The following is a 16,668-nucleotide window of genomic DNA, read 5'->3' on the forward strand; positions in this document are numbered from 1 at the left end:
GGGTGAACTGCAAGAATGGGGCAGCCAAACCCCAAAAAGATGGCAGATATTCCAATACTTAAATTTGCCAAGCCAGCGTAAAACAGCTTCTTTATTACTTTACTAGTTACTCAGAAGTCCAAACAACACAGTTCGCTTAAAGTGATCCAGCCACAGGCCTCCATCCAGGTACCCCACGTCAAATATGATGAAAATTTCTGTAAATCTTGTTTCATCATATAAAAGAAAAGATTCTACCAATCCCAAAGGATCAGACACATTACCTCCCACGTTACTGGATATTTCAGATCTTACGCTACAGCCAATTCTTATTAACTAAATGAAAATTTATTAAAAAAACAAAAGAGAGAGAGTATGGTTGAAAGATCAATATACATACAGACATGAGTTCAGTCCATTAAGGTTCAGATTCATAGCAGAGGTGGTGAGCTTTGTAGTTGCAAAGAGTTCCTTTAGAATTGAGTTCATAGGTCATAGTCCAATGTCAAAAATATCATATTCAGGGCATACCAGCATAACTGGGACCTCAGTCTTGCACCTCAAACTTCCTGCAATGAAGCCTAAGCAGATCTGAGATGACAGAATCAGGACCCAAGGGTCTTTGTATACAGTGTCCTAGCATCCACTTGACCACACAGTCCTGGTTAAACAATAGGCTTTTGATGTAATCATTTGCTTTCTAAACAGCTTAATTGATCGCTCTCATTATAGTGTGTATGGCAACACCCATTTTTTCATGGGGGTTGTGTGTGTATTTCCTACGGTATTTTCCACTGCATGCATCCGATGAAGTGGGTTTTAGCCCATGAAAGCTTATGCTCAAATAAATTTTAGTCTCTAAGGTGCCACAAGTACTCCTCATTCTTTTTGCCGATACAGATACCACTCTCAAACCCATCAGTAATTAGTTACACAAATTAACATAGGGCAATTTATCCATTAGGCAATCTTTTACAAACTTCAAAGAGACATATAGACAATGACATTATTCTACCCAAGATTCATCCAAATGTTAATATTCCCTTTTGATCTCTGAATCAGTACTTATAGTGACGGACAGGAACTGTCTGTTTAGGGATAGCATCTAAGATGCACACAATTAGTATTACTTCAAACAATATACGTTTGCATTTCAAAGGTCTAGCCTATTTAGCATGAATAGCCCTAATTATCATTCATATACCTTTCTAACATGACTTTAAAGGTGAGCTTTGGGTCATTCAGCCTGCAAGCTGTGTAACCCTTTCTAGCCATGTGTCACAGCCAGCCAAGGTCTCTGCTAAAGAAGAAACTCTGTTAGCTGCCGTTGTTACTCACCAGGTATTCTACATGTGGTATGGAGACACACAAAATGTTTAGAGCCAACCATGACAATCACTGTTTGCAAATGTGCTTAAACATTGTAGTGTGGAGAGGATATTAATGTTTTGAATGTTAAAATTGCTCTTACTTTTAAGAATCCCTAAGTCTTCCATTGACTTTTCAGTGGGAATTCGACTGGGCCACATATGTATGGCCCTATCAAATTCGTGGTCCATTTTGGTCAATTTCATGGTCACAGAATTTTTTTAAAATTGTACATTTCATTATTTCAGATCTTTAGATCTGAAATTTCACGGTATTGTAATTGTAGGGGTCCTGGCCCAAAAAGGAGTTGAGAGATTGCTAGGTGATTGTAGGGGGGGTAGCAATATGGCTATCCTTAATTTCTGCGCTGTTGCTGCTGGCAACACTGCTGCCAGCAGAGCTGGGTGTCCAGAGAATGGCGGCTGCTGGCCAGGAGCCCAGCTCTGAAGGCAGAGCCGCTGCCAGCAGCAGCGCAGAAGTAAGGATGGCAATACCATACCATGCCACCTTTACTTCTGTGCTGCTGCTGGTGAGCACTAGCCTTCAGAGCTGGGTGCCTGGCCAACAGCTGCTGCCCTCCGGCTGCCCAACAATGAAGGTAGCAGCACAGAAGTAAGGGTTGCAATACCATGACCACCCTAAAATAACCTTGCACCCCCCCAACCCTGTTTTGGGTTCGGACCCCCAGTTTGTGAAATGCTGGTCTCCCCAGTGAAATCTGTTTAGTGTAGGGTGAAAGCACACAAATAACCAGATTCCATGAGGGAAAACCAGATTTCACAGTCCGTGACTCGTTTTTCATGGCCATGAATTTGGTAGCGCCTTACCCAGGTACAGCAGAAGTGAAGAAAAAATCTTTTTTTTTTTTTTTTTAAACTAATCACTGGATTATTCCCATGGCTCTAATAAGTGATTATCCTTGCTTTTGTGGCTAGGTTCTTAATATTTTAATGTATATATCAGCATCATGTTCAGTGACTCTATATATAAACCCATGATTTTCCACAGACAAAAAGTTAAACATTGCCAAGTTGAAATTCTGTTTTCAAAGCTACAATAAGTAAATTTTAAAAAAGGGGGAAAAAAGTCTCTGACATATCACATTTTTATGCATTAGTCCTGATTATTTCAATTTAAAATTCATAAGGATTAATACAGCTTTAAAATTCAAATAAAGCAAATTATCATTTTAAGGTCTTCCATTTATATGCACTGAGTAAAATTGTCATTATGTTATCATTATACTAACATAATAAATTAAGCTACTAGAATGATTTAGGAGCTAGACTGCATCTTAGTTTAACTGGGATGTTTAATTAGATTGTCATCTTTGCTGGTATTTTTAAATAAATATTTTAAAAAGCTCTAATTGTAAAGAACAATTGATTATTAAAAGTTAACTATTGGGTATCTTTTTGTGAGTCACATTTTCAGATGGTCATCCATTCATAAGTCTTAAATGCTTGATAGACATTTTTAAGGGTCTAGAAAGATAGAGGAAATGTAGCTTTCAGGGTTTTTTTTTTTTTTAAAAAAAGGTTTCTTTAATCGAACAGGACACTTATCCTTAATGTGGCTTTTAAATTTTCGTAAAACACATTCTGTCTGCTTCTTCAGGATGATATCAGGGAAAAGCATGAATGTAACAGTAACTCTTTAAGGGTTCTTACTGTTTACAAAGGAACAACTGTATCCTAGCCTGAATAGTGACAACACTTGAGCGCAGTCATGGAGCTCCGTTACTTAAGTAGTGAAATAGTTTTGCCATTTTAAATTTAAAATAGTAAATGGAAGAAGGAAAAAATAACAAAATGGGCCATCAGATTGCTGAAAGGTGATTGTGTTTAAAACGTTTTAATACATATAGTACTTGGTTGTCGTCATTCTTTCCAAAATACTTTCCCCACTTCCCTTCTCCCTTCCCTCCTCCCGTTTTCCCTCTTTGGAAATCTTCCCAAAATACCTCCAATCAAAAGTATAGATTCTTCTGTAAGCAGTAATTTTCTGATGAAAAAATGTCTCTCTTTTTTTTTTTTTTTTTTGGGTTAATCAGTGTAGAGCTAATTTCGATGCCAGAGAAGCTAGAAAAACATTATGATGTTTAGCAAATGATAAAGATTCTGTGTGATGTTTTCTTCAGTTTTGAGACTTGTTTACCTCTCTTCCTTAACGAGGAATTTCATAACTCTTCACTTGTACACGTGGTTTTCTAGCACTTCTGTGTGTACATCTTTTTATGTTTTTGTTTAGGAATGTGTATACGTGCACAGGCATTAGTGTACCAAAAGTGTGTATTTTCAAACAGTTGTAGTTGTACAAGTAGAGGCTTAGGGCTGAAAACAACTCTTTTTTTACAATGTTTTGATCTGTTTGTTTATGCATTCGAAAACCACTGGACTACTAAGTAAACTAATTTACATATATATAGGATTAAAAGTACGTGTATAATTAAATATTAAATCTTGTAATTGTATTATATTTGTTTTTTCAGATTTGTTCCTTACAACATTATCAAATTCCCAACAAATTCAGTTTGAAACATGGGTAAATAAGGTAAGGAATAAAATACAGCAAACATCTTATGCTAAAACATAGCTTTAAGAAATATAAAACAAAGAGGTCACCTGATACTGATTTCAAGAATAAACAGAGCTGACATTAAGAAATCGTAGCTGCACTGTTGCATTCAAACTGCTGAATATTGCTGGAGGAGATGATTGACTCAGCATCAGTTCCTCTGCAGGATTTTAGCATGACTGCCAATTAAACCAATCAGTCTACCCTAATGCACATGTTAACAGGACTCCTGTGGTGGTGTCAGCTGTTGTAAGAGGTTACTGTCATTTAATTTGTCAGCATGATGGTTTATGAAGAAAAAGCTTTTCTAAGGAGTAATTTTTCCTTGTTGCCTCCAGGCATGGATATTTTTAGTTTGATTTAAATGTGGCTAAAAAGATTTCAAGGCACGAATAAAAGACTTTTGTGAGTCAGATATTTAGATGACACACTTTTCCCTATAGAACATGTCTCTAATTATAGATCGGAAACTCCCAAGTAGCTATCACAGCACAACTCAGAGTAAAAAGGAAAAACAAACAAAAGGCATTAATCTTTTTCGGCAGGAAGTCCATTTCTTGACTATCTGCTTTCAAGATGTCTCTATTAAAAGCCATGATTCAATCCAGATTGGCTTGTAACAATTAATTTAAAAAACCATTAGGTAGTATGAGATAAAAATGAAAGGTTTGAATAGGCATTCTTTAAGTAAAATATAATTTGATAATGTCATTATCCATTGCTTTGTGCACAAAATGGCATGGAGATCTTGTGGCAATAATTCAGGCAGTATTGCTGGGCCTGGAGGGAGTGGAACACGGAGAAAAATTCAATTGGGAATCAGTCTGGTAAAGATAGGCACTTCTAGAATGATGTGAAAACATCTAAACATAGAAATAATGAGGAGGTGTGGGGGTTTGGGGTGGGGACAGAGGGGTTGAGGAGATGATGATGCTGTAGTACAGCTTTGAGCCATGAAGGTGTCCTAAGTTGTTTTTGATAGCTTTAAAGTTTATGCCTTTCATTCATGTTTAAATAATAAAATAGCTGCAACACGCAGTGCCCTCCAGCCATGACTCAGGCCCTGGCCCTGCAACCGAGACTTGGACTAGTGCCACCATAGACCCCTTATGACAGGAAGGCCCCTTGTACAGAGTACTCTCAGGGAGCTGTTTTTAGCTCCTTTACTCTACCAGGTTTCAGAGTAACAGCCGTGTTACTCTGCAGGAGAGTGGGGTGGGAGGAGGTGTTGTTTCATGGTGTCTGTGTATATAATGTCTTCTGCAATTTCCACAGTATGCATCCGATGAAGTGAGCTGTAGCTCACGAAAGCTCATGCTCAAATAAATTGGTTAGTCTCTAAGGTGCCACAAGTCCTCCTTTTCTTTTTACTCTACCAGAACATCAAAGGGTATTCGTATAAATGAGAATCTAGATTCAGAATTATTATTGAGTTAAGACTAAAATCTTAACTTCCCCTACAGCAACATGTGCTGCAGCCATGCTACCAAATCAAGCAGTGGTCACCTTTTATAGTTTATATTGTAAATTAAGGCTGTAATAGAGGTAAGAAATCTATAAAATCTTAAGTACAATATATATTACATTGAACTTTCTTACAAGGCCTTTTTTATGGATGCCTTGCTTAACATGTGCATTAGCATGGGAGGGGAGATGAATACACTATCACTTAAATTTATTGTGTAGTAAATTTTTAACACAGCTTTGCATCAAAATTATGAGAATAAAGACATGCACCTTCTTCATCTAACCATAATTACCTTTGCTTTATGTTGAAGAATGGTAAAATGGAGAGACTTGCAATGGTCAATCAAGACTGTATTTTTAACATTACTTAATGGTACTCATAATTAGTTTTTCCTAAAATACCAATAATATAAAGAACAATATGTGCCCCTTTAAGTCTTTAATGAAAAGTATAAAAGTATGATTTCATGCACTTTGAGTATATTTGAATACAGTTTTTAGTGTAGACTGCATGTGTTCTCTGTACACTGTTTGCTGTTCAGTGAACCCCCTCAAATTTATGTATTCCATTTAGCAACAGCTTTAAGAGGTTTTTTAATTGTGGGGCCACCCCTTTAGGGGAGTACGGACAAACAGTTGGGGACGGGAGTGGTGATATCAGGTGGCTCAGGGCAACGCAGCAGGGCTTGGGAAGGAAATGTCACCTCCACTTCCGACTCACTTTAGCAGACCACTCAACCTGTCTTGGTTGGGGAAGGAGGTGTAATCAAAAATTGTAACTCAAAGCAGGGGCTCAGCTCAAAATGTTTGAAATTGGCTACTTGCCCCTCCCCTCCCGAACGTTCCTCTGTTCCCCACAATTTGAAAACCTCTGTAATAAATAAAATGTGTTGTCTGGCATTACAGGATTTTTCCTCGCATACCCCTAGGGGTACGCGTACCCCAGTTTGAAAACCACTGTGATAAAGTATTGATGCCAGAGCTATATCAAGGATATTGTTCCCACCACCACCACCGCAAATTCCTATCACCATAGTTTTAGGAAAATGTCCTGAAATTAAACAGAGGTATTGAGACATTTTGGGGAACACCCAGACTGGTAAAGGGTTCTGTCACTGCCTGCCCTATAACTTCAGGGTCCTTGGTGCTGTGCATCTGTGATTCAAATCCCTGACACAGCCAAGTTACTCTTTGCAAGGTGACAACAACCCTTCCAGTCCCAGTCTCCACAAATCAGTCTTCCTGAGTTCTCAAGCTATTCCTCGCTGGTTCGGCAGCCCCCCCGCCCCCCCCCCCCCCAAAAGGTGTGAAACCCGTCCCCCTGTTATCAGTTTGCTTTGGCACACACACTCCACACAGTTGACACACCAGATCTGCTTGAGATAAAAATGGTGGCATGGTTACTCCTGTTAATTCAAAGTGGGGAAATTCTAGTGATGTCACAATGTTTTCCCATTAACTCTAATACTCCATCATTGTCTTTTCCTGGGCTGGACAATGGATGGGTGCTTGAAGTTGGTTTCATGTAAACAATTGGCTTGGAAGGTGTCCCTCCCTGACGGATTGCTCCCTACCCTCCCTTGCTATGAACTTGTGAGCACAGTTTTCTGTATACACAAATACATAAATTCATAACCATGGTCTGTATACATCTCTCATAGTGACTATCAAGTTCAGAACATTACAAGCTTTCATAAAAGATTTTCCTAAATATATTTGTGTAGTACAATGACATAGTATACAATCAGTTGATTTAACTGTATATTTTTGGGGTTTAAGCCTTCTGTTCTCCTTCTGGGGTGTCTGGACTTTTTTGTGGCTTCAACCAGTAAATATTTGCCATTTGGAGTGGAAAACCAAATGTCAGCTATAGAAATCTGGCAGACAAGAATAAAAGAATTAAGAAAAATAGAATGATTCATTGCATATATTAAATTAACTGAACTATTTCAGAAAAGATGGATGAAGTGTAATTAATTAAGGCCTTGTCTATGCTGCCACTTTATAGTGCTGAAACTTTCTCGCTCAGGGGTGTGAAAAAACACCCTCCTGAGCAATGCAAGTTTCAGTGCTGTAAAGTGGCAGTGTAGACAGTGCACCAGTTCCCAGCGTTGGTAGCTACTCCCCTCGTGGGTGGGGGGGTGTGTGTGCTTTTTTTACAGCGCTGGAAGAGCTTTTCCCCCTACCTGAAAACCAGCATACACTGTTGAATGGCTAGTGGAATAAAATGCATAATGTCTTTTATATACTACAGTCTTTAGTTAGAATAAAAAACTGCATATCATTAAGATGGTGAGAAATATTCTCAAAAGTGAGAATATTTTACATGTAATTAAAACTCCAGTAAATAAATATTTGTAGTTAAATTATCATATATGTTGATTGGCTTCTCTTCTAGACATTGGGAAGAATTGGGGATAATGATTTTTAATTATAAGAAAAAATATAAATAATTTAAAATATGTTGTCATTAGTGCAGTCCATGCATATGTATGTAGGCATTGCTTTCTAAGCTTTACTGGATAAAATATAACTTTTTGGCATCAAGGTTACTGAAAACCTAGAGTCAATAACTCAAATCTGTGTCTTTGAGTAGAATTATAGTCACCCAGAAACATAAATTTTACTGTTTCAGGAACTAAGTATTTTCTTCCTTTTAATCTGAAATACATTTCTGTCTCTGTCATCAGGGGATCAAAGGTGACATAAGAATTCAGTGTTTGGAAGGCCTTATTATATGTTCTCAGTGCAAATGGCTGCAGTCTAACTACCACATAAATAAAAACCACATGCAGCATTTATAGGGGACTCAAATGTAAAATCTAAAATTTATTCAAGTCAGTTAAGAACAACAATTTGGATACTGGATCCTTCAGAGACTTTAAGACATAATACATCTTTCTGAATAAAGATAAAAATTTCTCTGAAACAAAGTATATTCTTCCTTTAATCTACCATAAAATGCTTTAGAGGTATTGGCCTCTATTTTTCTTTTCTGGTCACTTGACAAAGGGCCTCGTCCTCGTTACTGCAATGAGATAAGTAGCATCTGTAAGCATTACAGACTCAGCACTGCAGTCAGATAATTCTACTGGAGCTGTTCATGGATAACAATATGAGCTTACCAGTTCTGGGGAAATCACTCTGTTTTTGCATCTATATTGATTAATTTGTCCTCTGAGCCACTATCAGTTACAAATTATGCTCCAAGAAAAAAATTAGCTATAATCAAATGTCAAGGGAAAACTATCCCCAACGAAACCTCATTTAGGGAGCTAAGTCTATAAATCTAAATAGTGTATGAGTTAGAAAAATATGGACAATGTTCAAAATACAAATAATCTCCAAAGTAACAATAGAGATCTGACTCAGTTTTAATCCCTCATGTAAAACTAGTTCTATGGATATACCTTCTAAACAGATAACATTATTAAAAGGGAGATGAGTCAGATAAATTGTCTGAGTGTAATAAAGATACACAGGAGGTTAAAACACAAAAACTGTCCAAATAAGTGATGGTCCAATTTGAACATAAATTACAACTGAGAAAACTCTGAATCAATGGGAGAAACTCTTAATTTTTTTATTCCTAAATTTCCAAAATATATATTTCAGATTTGACGAAAGTTTAATATTTCATGGTGTTTTTGCAGTTGTTTTCTGAGATGTCACACCTCCTACATTTTGACTCAAGATATTACTTAATATGTTGCGTTTTACAGGTTTCAAGTACTCCGGTGAGCAGAACTCCCAGTAAAATGATTGGAGCATTGGGCCTCAGATCTTTTTTTATTTATTTAAAAATGTAACATTTTTGTTCAACAGTTGGGGCCTGACCCTGCACTATACCTAGTGCCCTCTACTCCTGTTATTTCAGTAGGACTGGAAAGAGGCTCTGCGCTTTGCAGGATCAGGTTTTAATTCATAATATTGCATGGTGTTGAAACAAGCCCTACTCAGTACTAGTATAATCCGAATAATCTGGAAAGTAATTTCTATATTAATAGAGTAATTTAATAAATTGTAAGTCTTAATTCATTAATGTAATTTAATATTCATTGTTTTGAATATTTAGACACCTTTATCGTATGATTATCCCAATGAAGTGACTAAATCTTTTCCTAAGAACAGATCCAAATGTGCATACTCCTATTCATTCATGGAGTCTTGTTGACTTCCATGATTCCATGCAGGACTAAGGGTCTGCACATCAGATTTGTTTGGCGGCTCAGGCTCTAGTATTCCAAACAGCACAAGTTTTCTCAGTTAAAAGACCGTTTTTCTCCTATTAATCCTTTTTTTAAAAGCTGTTTTTAGTTTACACTTCAAATTTTCATTGCTTTGTTTACAGTTCATTAATGTCATTTTTTATGGTGTATGTTTATTGTATTTGATAGGATGGGAATTTCTCCAAAGTCACAGATATAAAGCAAAAACCTGAAGATACGATGGTTGTTGGACAATCAGTGTTTGCAGATTTTGGTGAGATGCCTCCTTTATTCCTCCCCCTAAGCTATCTGACACACATTTATTTTTATTATTAATTAGTTATATTTTTTTATATATACATATATATATTTTTTAAAACGCATGTTAAGCTTTTACCCAACAGATTGCAGTGGTTCCTTTGCAGGCATCATAGTCATGTAGATATATACTACATGTATTGTATTCCTTCACTCTTCCTTTCCTTCTATATGTAGAACACCTGTTGAAGTCAATGAGTATTGTGCATGCAGAAGGATTTGGAAGTGACTATTTTAGTTCATCGTCTCAGACCTGTACCTGCTTACTCCAGTGCAATCCTAACCCTTGATTTCAGTGGGACTATTTACTTGCCTGAGGTTAAGCACATGTAAACTGTGTGCAGGATTGAGTCTTAAATCCCTATTAAGACTACTTTAAAGCACATTTTTTGACATTTTTGTTTAGCGGGTCTAAACTTGGATATAACTATTTTTTAAAAAGCAGTAATGGAACATATTATGAACTAAAAATATTATTTTCATTTTATTTTTATTTTCAATATAAATATTTGCAGTTTATTAGGGATTAGATTCTATTCATATATTCATCAATATTTTATTGAAAAAATGAAATGGCTCAAAGCTATGTGAGCTTGCACATAGCAAGTCTGTAGAACCATGTATTTCTCTGTTGCCTTTTTGATCAGATTTTCATAAGACATTTGCTTCCCTTTAGGCACCTAAATAAAGTGGTAAGTTTTCTGAAGTTCTCCGCATCTGGCAGTTTCCAGAATGCCTAATTAGAAGCTTTTGGGTGCTAAACTCTTATGAAAATCTGGCCCTTAAACATTGAGTAAAGGTATAGATTATTGGAGTACGTATTGGGCAATGAGAAATAGAATATAGGAGGAAAACAATAGATCAAATATACTCAAATCATATTTTAAAAGCAGTGCATCAGAATGTAGCCAAGTTAAGAACGCTAACAGCTACTGGGTGATGACCACTCATGGACTTCTAGTTGCTTCATTTAGGTGCCTAAATGCACCTAAACTCTTAGGAAAATTAATCCTAAATATTCATTAACTAATTATGGCTTGTATAGATTAATAAACTTAACAGATTTGTAAAAGATGATTAGGAATTTTAAAGACTGAATACTTTGCATAGTTTATTAATTTAATTTGTTGCTGTATTCAGCGAACTTGATTACTGTGGTGTTGACCTCATTATTTTCCTAGCTGGGGTTTGCTTTTTCACCTCATGCTGTTCATCTGTTGGGAATCCTTTCTTATGTACAGAGTCACTTTGGATGTTTAAATGTGCCCTAACAACTGCCCATTGTATTTAATTGTCAAGACTGTAATATTAGATGACTATGAAGAATATTATAGAGAGGAGACTTTCTTTCCTCTAACCTCTTGGGTTCCCTCCATCCTGATTTCTGCCCTGTCCACTCTAATGTAACTGCTCACACCACGATCTGTCATAACCTGTTCCTGACTTTCCCCCATCCCCATGTTCCTCAGCTTCACTGTTTCTTTCTTTCATCACTCCCCCTTCCTTCACATTATGTCTTCTGTTCGCTTTCTCAGCATTAGTTCTCCTCTCTCAAACTAGCTACCACCTCTCGGGGAAGTGGATTAACTATAGCAACAGGAGGAGAATCCCTCCTGTTTCTGTATTGAGTGTCTACGCTGAAGTGCTAGAGCAGGGCAGCTGCAGCATTTTAGATCTTGCCACTTTTCTCCACAACCTACTGAATATGTCGATATGGACATATCAGTTATCAAAATCACCTCTTCTCAAATAAATTGGTTAGTCTCTAAGGTGCCACAAGTCCTCCTTTTCTTTTTGCGAATACAGACTAACACGGCTGTTACTCTGAAACCTCTCCAGCTTCACTCACCCACATTACACTTCTCCACCCTAGTCAGAATGTAGCCACCAAAATTATGTTGCCTGTCAATCTGACCATTTCAAACCCTTATTTGAAACCTTCCCTGCCAACCTCTTACCTACTGCATCAAGTTTAAACTTCTCATTCTTGCCTTTAAAACCCTTCACAACTCTATCTGCATTTTGGATATCATCTTCTGCTGTTTGCCCCTTTATTCTGTCATTTATAATACCTCATCTTTCCTATCCATAGTCCTCTGGGCATTTTGTCACATTACCCTGCATACCTGGAATGCCCTCGTCATCCCATTTCATCACACCACTGCCCTTTTATTTCATGACCCTCTTAATAGCCAATTTTTCTTGCAATGGTCACAATACATGAATTGATAAATAACTTTAAAAAAAAATCCAACAAGTCTTCCTCAGCTTTAGGATATACTGGGAGATCCATATGTCTAGTTTTAAGAGTGTAAGCTCTTTGGGACAGAGAGTGTTGGTTTTGTGTACTGTATACGGCTGAACGCCACTCTCAGTAATAAACAAATAGAAATAATGCAAATATTCATGTTGCTCTTCATTATCATTTTTTAAAAAGTATTGCTGTGTTTGACGTACAATTGTTTTCTTAAGAAGTAATTTGTTCAGAAGACATTATCTACGTAAATGTCCATAAACTGTTCATATGCATAAGAAAGTATGAGCAAAATTTAAATTAATTAAAATGACTTCTTTAAAGATTCTTGAAACATCAGGATTCTTAATATTTTAATCAACGTTTGTTTCAGGAAGCTTTAGAACAAAGGTATAAACTTAATTTGTATATAAATCCTTTGTTTTTTTGCGAGTATTAGAAACAATTAGTCTAGATTTTTCCATTCAGCAGTAATACTTCCAAATGCATGGATTTTTGTTTGTATATTTTAATAGTCAAAAGGACATTAGGTTAAAATTAGTTCTGTTTCGTTAATCAAAATTTTCCTTGGAGAGTCCATTCAAAAACTGTACTTAATTTAACTTACATTAGGACTTGAATTTGAAGATTTATAATCAAGCAAAATCTCATACATTGTGTATGTTTAATATGTTGAGAGGCATTTCAAGTGATCCATTTGATCTCAGTTTGATAATGTTTTTTTATTTCAGGACCTTGTTGTTTTTTGACTGTGTGCTAAAATGTTAGTTATTCGCACGGTAGCATTTACAGCTATTAGTTTTTTAATCAGTGATTCAGGTGATGCACATATTAAAGAAGATAAACACACAAATTATTCTCTGGAATTAGATGATTTCCTTAGATAGTGCTTTGTCCCACTGCAGTAACTAGCAGTCTTATGGCCCTGATTCTGCAAACGCTACTGCATATTAGTGGATCTTCTTGTGATAGTTAGCTTTACCCTCATTAATGAGTATTCGCAGGATTGAGCCCGTATTTAGATGTTGTGACATGGTTGCTGTCATAAACATACAGCTAAGGGTAGCCCAGAATTCCTCCTTACCTGTAAGGGGTTAAGAAGCTCAAATAGCCTGGTTGGTACCTGACCAACAGGACCAATGGGGAAAGAAGATACTTTCAAATCTTGGGAGGGGGGAAGGTTTTGTTTGTGCTCTTTGTTTTGTGTGGGGGTTCGCTCTTGGGACTGAGAGGGGCCAGACAGAAATCCATCTTCTCCAACCCATCCCAATCTAAGTCTCCAATATTGCAACCAGTATAGGTAAGCCAGGGAAGGTGGATTAGTTTATCTTTTGTTGTGAATTTTCCCTGTGCAAATAGGAAGGTTTTTTCCTGTTTTCCATAACTTTAAGGCTTTGCCCAGAGGGGAATCCTCTCTGTTTTGAATCTGAATACCCTGTCAAGTATTTTCCATCCTGATTTTACAGAGATGATTTTTACCTTTCTTTTGTTTTTAAATAAAAATCCTTCTTTTAAGAACGTGACTGATTTTTCCATTGTTTCAACACCCAGGGGTTTGGGTCTTTGATCATTTTGAAACCAATTGGTTAGGATATTATTCTCAAGTCCCCCCAGGAAAGGGGGTGTAAAGGCTTGGGGGGATTGCTGGGGGAAGAGGAACTCCAAGTGGTCCTTTTCCCTGGTTCTTTGTTAAATCACTTGGTGGTGGCAGCGTTACTTAAACCCAAGATACAAGGGAGAATTTGTGTCTGGGGAGTTTTTAATCTAAGCTGATAGAAAAAAGCGTAGGGGGTCTTTCATGCGGGTCCCCACGTCTGTACCCTAGAGTTCAGAGTGGGGAGGGAACCCTGACAGTTGCTCTGACGTGTGGTACAGCAATTTTTGCCTCATTTACAGTGATGCTCTTGAGGGAGTAAGAAGAGAGCCCGTATTAGAGCCAGAAGATTCCTCTGTTTTATGGTGATACTTAAAAAATCCTGAAGATTTTTTAGCACAGTTTAGTTTGACCTTTAAAGATCACCTCTCCTAGGTGACTGAATTTTGCTGGTCTGTGGTATGGCTGCTGAATACAGAATTCATATATAGTATAACAAAGTATAGTAGAAGTTCAATGATACTTAGAGGTTATGCTAAAAAATTTTATTTAATGTATTGTACAAAAGTCATTAAAAATTAAAGTTTTAATTAAAATTTAGGCCATCTACAAACATTTGCATATTGTATGCAGTTTGAAAGAAAGAACAAAACCTCAAAATATTCCGAAATGCTTTTTATCCATGCTTTCACAGTTTTGTATTGCCCTGATTGACATGGCTGTTAATGATTCCAAAAAGCAGATGGCTTTGATTGATGCCCTGAATATTAATAGGCACAAAGTGTACGTCAGCTTTCTTTTGAAAGATGTAAATCCTAAGGAGCCATCTGAAATAGGATTTCTCTCACCATGTGTTGTAGCAAACAGAAGTGACTTAATATGGCCAAAGGATGCATCATAATTTTAGAAACTTTGTCATATTTGATAAGACATTTAAATTAACTTAGATCCCAGGATATCTGGGATCTTGAACATTCTTAAATTATTTTAATTTTGTGAGCATATTTGTTAGGAAATATAAGAAGTATGTTCATCTAACTTGTTGAGTGAAGAATAAAAAAGTAGATGTTCAATATTAAGCCACAGTGTAAGTGCAGAATTTGGTTCTAATTACTATCAAAAAGCTTTGTAGATTTTCATGTTCCCTTTGTTGTAGAGACAAACTGAAAAGATACTTTTCACATACTGTAGTCCCAGAGAAAGCTCAGGGATAGCTTTAGCTTCTCATAATTTGAACATGATTATGAAACAATGTAACTATATATTGTTTTAGGCTCTTTTCATATAGCTAGGTTGAGAGGACAGAAAAAGTGAGAAGTTTCTTGCACTTTTGTAAAAGAAAGAAAATAATTTAAATCATTTTTGATTTGAGAGAGACAGCTAAAGGTTTCTTGGTCATTTTTTTTTCTCTGAAAAGATGATACCAGTGAAGTTGCAATGTACAGAGTCTAAAAGCAAACTGACTTTCAGAAGTGTGTGTTTGGTTGTTTTTCCTCTGGAAACTAAAACAGAACTCTTAAGCATAATTATTTTTTCTTCCCTTTGATCTTTTTGTGGCTAATCTAAATCAATATCTTAGTAAATTAAAAGTTGAGTAGATAATATGTGTGAAAGATAAAGTAGAAAAACCTGACCAGAAGAATCTAATTTATAACAGTCCTTAATATATGACTTGAACCACTGGAGAGACATTCCAGATATGTGAAAACTGAGCATCTCAAACTGTTGGTTCAAAGAGAAAGTGGTATTGCTATATGGAATTTAATCAAATACAGAAGTATGGCATTCAATAAACGTTGCTTGTAGATGAACTAACCAAAGTCAGGAAATATGAAGGCTAAGGTGAACAGAAAACTGTTTAATACAAAATAGTAGTTGATTGGGATATGCAGGTGAATGAGACACAAACTCGGGGATAGATTTTAAAGCAGAGGCCACAACTTATTAATTCATTTTAATTGGAATAGCAATGGGAGTGAGTGCAGCCTCCTGGTCTCCCCTCCTATCAGTACCAGACACCTTAATGGAGTCCAGCATGGCATTAAATGGCCTTATTCCATATAGCCAATAAATCAGGGTTGTCATCCTTCAGCCTAACTCACTGGACTCAGACTACCTCTGAATTCTCTTGTCCCACTATGGGAATCAGTCTGCAAAGACTTAAGGTCTACCCCTTCTCCTTACAAGCTATTAGGAATACCAGCCAGATTCTATGTCTTCATTCGTGTTTACCTCAGGAGTTGGTCCTTTCAGACTTCTATCCACATTGGACACTGCCTGCAAGCTGAGATGAATTAGACATTCCCTTTTAATTCCCAACATTACATTTCTATTCTATTCCTTAAATCTAAAACCTGGACTACTAGGGTGGCAGAGAAAGCTCTCCTTCCTCCCCTGAAATGCATTTTAAGGCAGGAAGAAAGATGCAGTGAGGGAAAGGCTACAGTGTACTTGAACATACATGCTCCCCATCTTACCCTTATCAGGGTCCCAAGTGTGGACCATTCTCCTACTGATCAGGTCAAACTTCCTCACTCCCCCACGGAGATAGTGGGCAGAGGGGCATTGTTCCCTCTCCATTTTCTTTGCACTTCACATTTCTAGAACTCATATATTCTGCAAAAAGCTTCATATACATTATGCACAGAGCTTTCTGAACTCATATCTTTGCCAACTGGAAACAAAAATTTCATTTTCAAAAAGTATGTATTAACCTGTAAGTTTAAGGTCTCATGTTCAGTTAATGATTTTAGATCTTTAAACACTTTTTTTCTAAAATTTGTTTAGAAAAGCACTTAAGTATAAAACTCTAACCTTAACCTTTACCATTGTACAAGAAATTTCCATATTCTAATAAACATTACACTGGCAATATCTCGGCACAGTCATTGAAGGGAAGGCTA

At 36.7% G+C, this 16,668-nt stretch overlaps 1 protein-coding gene across 4 annotated transcripts in view; it reads left to right on the forward strand.

The window, feature by feature from the left end:
- The window catches only part of ITFG1 (integrin alpha FG-GAP repeat containing 1), a 208,605-nt gene that overhangs the window by 52,388 nt on the left and 139,549 nt on the right, over positions 1-16,668 (forward strand). For all 4 annotated transcript variants that reach the window (XR_005222226.2, XR_005222227.2, XM_037877753.2 and 1 more), the window contains exons 7-8: positions 3,839-3,900; positions 9,789-9,873. Coding sequence is in view for 2 of the 4 variants with exons in the window: in XM_037877753.2 (XP_037733681.2) it covers positions 3,839-3,900; positions 9,789-9,873 (147 nt within the window). In the remaining 2 variants the exon portion in view is untranslated. The remainder of the gene's footprint in view (positions 1-3,838; positions 3,901-9,788; positions 9,874-16,668) is intronic.

This window comes from Chelonia mydas, chromosome 12 (genome assembly GCF_015237465.2).
Source record: "Chelonia mydas isolate rCheMyd1 chromosome 12, rCheMyd1.pri.v2, whole genome shotgun sequence".
NCBI lineage: Eukaryota > Metazoa > Chordata > Testudines > Cheloniidae > Chelonia > Chelonia mydas.